This window comes from Halyomorpha halys, unplaced genomic scaffold (genome assembly GCF_000696795.3).
Source record: "Halyomorpha halys isolate HHAL.00 unplaced genomic scaffold, Hhal_1.1 Scaffold97.1, whole genome shotgun sequence".
Lineage (NCBI taxonomy): Eukaryota > Metazoa > Arthropoda > Insecta > Hemiptera > Pentatomidae > Halyomorpha > Halyomorpha halys.
This window is the reverse complement of record NW_027108815.1, coordinates 1,141,282-1,147,785: the sequence shown is the minus strand read 5'-3', so window position 1 is coordinate 1,147,785 and position 6,504 is coordinate 1,141,282. Positions and strand designations below refer to the sequence as shown.

The window sequence follows — 6,504 nt, the reverse complement described above, 5'->3', positions numbered from 1 at the left end:
TCTTCGGTTGCTCAAGTTAGGGCGCAATCTCGAACCATACCAAGCCATGCGGCGCGCAGTTATAGCGTATAACAATACTACCCACGCGGCCACTGGATTATCATCAGTAGAGGTAGTGTTCGGACAAAGGCGTCGCGATAGGGGAGACCTTATTACAACCAACAACAACGATCTCAGAGCGAAACTTTATCAAAAAAGGGTGCAGCGCAAAGAGACATGGGCGAAAGTACAAAAAGGTTGATACGCGAAAAACAACTACGAGTTCAGGTTATGTTTAATGTATTAGGGCTCTACAATGCATACTTGAGTGTTATTTTATGGTTTAAGTGTGAGGGAAATATTTCTTAATATTAAGTGTAGCTCAGAAGAATAGGAGCACGTATATGTATATATATTTTTTCCCTCTTTGTAAGATATTTAGTTTTATTTAGTTTATTTATTTGTTATTTAGTAATAGTATTATTATTAGTCTATTTTAATCATAACTTATAATGTTTTTATTTTTGTTTATAATAAGTGTAATTTTTTGATCATTTGCTTCTTGAAGTTACTCCCTTCTGCTGCTCATCCATGCACTGAAATTCTAACTACCTCTAGTTCACTGTTGTTTTTTATAAATCCATTATTTTCGCCTGCTTCAACAAGATTAAGCTGTTTCGCCAATCACACAACTTGCCAGATCTACTTACCAAACTTTCATCACAACAAAATATTGTACAAGTAAATATGTTTTAAAGTAAAATTTCGAAATTTATTGAACTTTTTTTTTAATATGGGGTAGACAAATACCCCGTGACAATTCCGTGATTGTTTTCTTACCTGTTATATTTTGTGTAAATATCTGGAATAAGAATCCTTGTTATCAGGTTTATCTTGTTTTAAATCTAGTAATTAAACATTGTTTACTAAAATAAAAAAAAGAGGAAAAAGGTTTGGTAAATAAATACAAATAGTTTCACTATGAGGCGTTCTATTTTTTAAATTCAAATATTTGTACTACATTGAAGACATTAGATAATAAATATTTCACTTGATCGATTCCTTGGATGGAACTAGAAGACTCTAATATACCTAATTATAATAAATTAACTAATAATACCGTATATACAAATAGTAGTAATTCAGCAATTTTAACTGAAATAGAAAAAAAAGTGTGGCAAAAAAATAAAAATATTTTCACCGTGAGGCGTTCCATTTTTTAAATTTAAATTATTATGTTACATTACAGACATTAGACAATAATAAATATTCCACATGATCAATGCTCCGAAAAGAACTAGAAGACATTGCGCTAATATGAAGTTTATTATAAAATTAGCTAACATTTATTTTGGAAATGAAACGTCCTTGATTTTGTACGCTCTTCTGTAAATCAGAGTCCTTAGCGTAACTGAGGTGTTGCTATATCTATTACCCTAGATGGAAAGCTTTTAGTAAATCCAAATGGCTTATTTTTTATAATCTATTGTTACATTACTGGAATTTAAATTTGATAAATATAAAGAAAAGACAATTCTGTTAAAAGAAAATAACAATAAACAAACCATATTATAAAGCGTAAAAAATAAAAATAAATAAACGAGTTACCCTAGGTTCAGTAATATAAAAAAAAAAAAACTATAAAAGAAATGGAATCATTTGTAAAAATAGTACAAATAATATCATATACTATAATATGATACTAATACTTATTATATAATATAGCTTAGCACATCGTCAACAATAAAATTGACCCCAGTTAACTATATCACTTTTGGCTAGATCATTTATTTCAATTCGAAATATTAAATTACAAAAATAAAAAACAATATATTACAAACTATCATGAAACTTTTACTTATTCTTCAAAGCTCTCTTAAACTTTAACTAATTATATATGCACTATTTTTGTAGAGTTGGATCCCACAGGATTTGTTTGCCCTCAGTGAAGTACTCAGCGAAGCGAGCGCCGCTTCCGCTACGCCACTGCAACCATGATAATTTGATTTAGCGCTTCCTTTTCCAGATATTTTCTTATTGGTCTCTTAACCATTATCGTTTTGAGAGTTTGCTTTATTAATTATATACTGATCACATATTTGCTATGTAGAGAGTCCGATATTACTGCGATTTTGCAAATAACACAATAATTTAACTTGTCTATCAGATAAAAAAGATTGATGAATTGATTTGTTCATTAGTGAAAAGGATAGGGATGAATCCCAAAGCACTTCTGGAGGACGATTTGGAATTTTATGGAATAATTATCACACAAACTGCTAAATTATATTATTCTCAATATAATTAAATAAATTATATTTAATTTGACAGTAAATAATAATTTTATAATGACACGGACATTAATCTATAAACTACAAAGGAAATTTTTAAAATTTCATGTTTTAAAGTGGGATGAATCTGAAATTTAAAATGTTATCAAAATTAGTTGAATAAAGATTCACAAAAAAAAAAAAAATAATTATATATTTTATATTAATGATATCTTCCCTGTTTAAGGAAGGGAATCTATAACAAAGGATAAAGTAGCCCTACAGAGTTGCTTCTTTAATTGTTCCCAATAATGAAATACCAAAAGCATGACAATTACTATGCGTTGTCGCACAAGTGATATTTGATTTGTTTTCCCAATCTTCGTAATTTATGTACTTGATGACATTTTCGGTGCCTATTTTAAAAGAATAAGGTATTCCCAATTTAACACCCGGCAACTTTTGTACCGATAGGGATATTTGGTTTTTCAAAATATGTTTGATATTACCACTAGGAAGTGATTTCTTTAAGTAATATGACGAAGTGATGTTCAGTTGGGTAGTGGAAAGATATCCTATAACCTCTTGGTGTCCTTTCCAAGAAGCGGCGTAATTCAAAGCTGTGAAGCCCCATTTGTCTTCCTTGTTTATATTTAGCAGAGCTTGGCGAAGAATTTTCACAATGGTTGAGTGGCCTCTGGCAGCGCTGCGGTGCAATGCAGTCCTCCCTTTGACATCAGGCCGAAGACTTTCGACCCCAGCCTGTAAGAGCAATGCTACTACCTTGGTGTGTCCTTCTCTTGAGGCAATGAACAAAGGAGTTTCGTGATCCTTATTCACAGATACACTTTGAGTCATTTCCTTTCCTTTCATAAGTAACTCGAACAATACATTGGAACGACCATATAGTGCGGCGTAATGGATAGGTTGGTTAAGCAACACATCTCTTCTAGATAGGTCAGCTTTATATAATAAAAGTACATAAATGATCGTTGAATAATTTCCCATAGATGCTAAATGTAACGGTGTCATTTTTTTGAGATCCGTTTTATGGATATCTGCCCCACGAAATATAAGATTATCTACGATCTCTAATTGTTCCACTTCTGTGAATTTAGTGCTCCATTCGCACGCCAGGTGGAGTGGTGTGCTTCCATTTTCGTTTCTACTGTCGACCAAAGCTCCAAAATTAGTCATCGACCGCACCACCCTCAGAAATCTTTCTCTTGAGGCGAAATGTAATGGCGTCATACCAAGAAGGTCAGCTGCATCTATTTCTGCTCCTGCCTTCATCAACATATTCACTGTTTCGTCGTGGCCTTGGAGAGAAGCTAAATGCAATGGAGTTCTGAGATCAGTAGTCTTCGCTTCTCTTTCAGCACCACGATTCAGTAACAGCTTGGCTATTTCCAGAGATCCGTTGAGAGCTGCAAAATGGAGTGCTGTGTATCCACTTTTGTCTGCTTGGTCTATGGCAGCTGGTGGATCGGAAAGCAGTGATTCGACAATAGCAAACATCCCTTGTCTGGAGGCGACGTGAAGTGGAGTCGTACCGTTGATATCGACAGAGTTTTTATTGGATCCGGAATCCAAAAGGAGTTTCACAACTTCAATATGACTGTCACAGGCGTAGTGAAGCGGGGTATATCCCCTTTTATCCCTAACCTCCAATGAGGCACCATAAGATATCAACAGTCCAACCATTTCATTGAAGCCGTGGTAGGAGGCGACGTGCAGTGCTGTCACATTATGCATCTCTATCACTTTATTTTGAGACGTAACGACCTTTACATCACAAACTGCATCTAAAACATTAAGGAAATCCTTCTTAGCAATTCTACTCGAACCTGTTTTCAAAATTAATTTCACGTAATCAGTTCGATTTGACAAAACGGCTAAAGTAAGGGGGAGATTGCCGTGGATATCTTTTTGCATAATATTTGCTCCGTAAGAGATGAGCAGATCAATTCCTTCTGTGAACCGCGTCCCAATAGCATGGTTCAGAATGATCGTTGGATAGGAAGCTAAATTTTCAGTCTTACCCAAAAGTAGCATTACAATATCTATTAATTTATTTGAAACTGCATCGAAAAGAATCTTCGAACCTATGAAACTATTATCCTCTACCTTGGCTCCATTATCTAGGAGTAATCTTATCACTTCTTCAGATAAAGGATCAAAGGCTAAGTCTAACGGTGTTCGCCCATCTTCGCTCAAAACATTTGCATCAGCATTGTTAGACAAAAGGAATTTAATTAGCAGAGTGTCGTTTCTTCTGATCGCTAGGTGTAAGGCCGTGACATTATTACAGCCTCTTCTATTGACGTCATCTCCGTATTCTAGCAAGGTCTTTATCACATCTAAATTTCCATTATTAGCCGCCCACTGCAGAGGGGTGAAGCAAACAAAATCTTCGATACTGGCACTGGCTTTCTGGGACAGCAGATAGCCGACGACTGGAGCATAACCTATAGCAGCAGCTTCGTGGAGCACTGTTTGGTCTAGAAGATTTTGAGAATCCACTTCGGCCCCGTATTCTACGAGAGTCTTCATTGTGATGACTATTTCATTTCCTATCGCTGAATTTATAGTAGTGTTGTTCATTATTCCCAGACCAGCAATGTCTGGAATGTTTAGTTCTTCTTTGAGATATATCTTTGAATTTTCATAATCTTTACGTACCGCGAAATTGAGAGGTGTCTTTCCATTTTCTCCTTTATTATTGACATCTGCACCGCGATCAAGAAGCATCTTAATCACTTCAACGTTTCCACCCGAAGCTGCAAAGTGTATTGCGGCATTACCGCTATTCTCTCTTAATTCTAAGGAAGCGTTTTTTGAAATTAGTAAATTCACAATAGCTTCATCACCATTCAATGCAGCGACCATCAAAGCTGTCATTCCATTATGTCTCAGGTAATCGACGTCAGTTACGTTCTTAAGAAGGATTCTGGTCATGTTGAAATTCTTCTGTGTTATTGCTAAATACCATGGAGTGATGCCAATGTGATTCTTTATATCCACTCTGGCTTTATTCGATAACAATAAGTTGATAATAGATATGTAGCCCTTTTCGACCGCGATATGTAGCGGAGTCATACCATTATTTCCGTTACTATTGATATCTGCACCGTGGTCCACAAGTATCTTGACAATATTGACTCGATTTGAGAAGACTGCTTTATGAATTGCAGTGTCGTTTTTATCATCTCTTATACTTACACTTGCATTTTTATACAACAACAAATTAACCATTGATTCGTAGCCATCCTGAGCAGCGATGTGTAAAGGTGTACGACCATTAGATCCTTTAAGATTAACATCAGTAGCACGGTCAATAAGTGCCATAGCAATATTGGAGTTATTTTTATAAAGTGCTAAATGTATTGGAGTGTCCTCTAGAATATCTCTTGTGTTTACGCTGGCATTTTTGGTCAGAAGAAGATTCACGATCGATTCGTAGCCCTTCTCAGCGGCTAAGTGTAACGGTGTACTTTCTAAAGAATCTTTAACGTTAACATCTATTGCGCGGTCGATAAGAATCTTAGCACTATTGAGATGTTCATAAGAAAGTGCTATATGTATTGCAGTTAGATTGAAATTGTCTTTAATTTCAACACTAGCATTTTTGGAAAGTAGCAATTTCAAGATGGAATCGTATCCCTCCTCAGCAGCGATATGTAAAGGTGTTTGACCAAAAGATCCTTTAACATTAACATCTGTTGCGTGGACGATAAGTATCTTTGCAATTTTGATATTTTTATTAACAAGTGCTAGATGAATAGCAGTGTCATTATTATCGTCTCTACTGTCAACACTCACATTTGAAGACAACAGTTGATTTATGATAGATTCGTTGCCTTCCTTAGCAGCGATATGTAATGGTGTAAGTCCACCTTTGGTGACCTTGTTGAAATAACCATTTACTATGGGGAAGCTTAGTGAAGTATCATCTAATTCAATATTCGAATCAAATAGCTCCTTTTGATCGTTGTTCACCTGAAAAAAACAAAACATTATTGATAAATTAATGTACTGTCTCATTTTATTCTTATACCAGGGCATTCAAAAAGTCCTGTCGTTTTTCGTTTGTTCGTTGTTTATTTTGTTTCTAGAGTGTTTGCTAATTAATTCCGTTCAATACAACTTTTATCCATGTAAACAAAAATGTTTATACTTTATGAATAGGAGGCTAAGGAGGATTAATTTAATGCAGTCACCATCCAACTGTCTAGTTAAAATGATTCCAGTTGAA

At 34.9% G+C, this 6,504-nt stretch overlaps 1 protein-coding gene across 2 annotated transcripts in view; it reads right to left on the bottom strand.

Moving 5' to 3' along the window:
- Window positions 1-953: 953 nt before the first annotated feature.
- Window positions 954-6,504, bottom strand: part of LOC106677389 (serine/threonine-protein phosphatase 6 regulatory ankyrin repeat subunit A-like) — a 25,871-nt gene continuing 20,320 nt past the window's right edge. For both annotated transcript variants that reach the window (XM_014415294.3, XM_067047147.1), the window contains exon 2: window positions 954-6,248. In XM_014415294.3, the coding sequence (XP_014270780.1) occupies window positions 2,529-6,248 (3,720 nt within the window). In that variant the 3' untranslated portion in view covers window positions 954-2,528. The remainder of the gene's footprint in view (window positions 6,249-6,504) is intronic.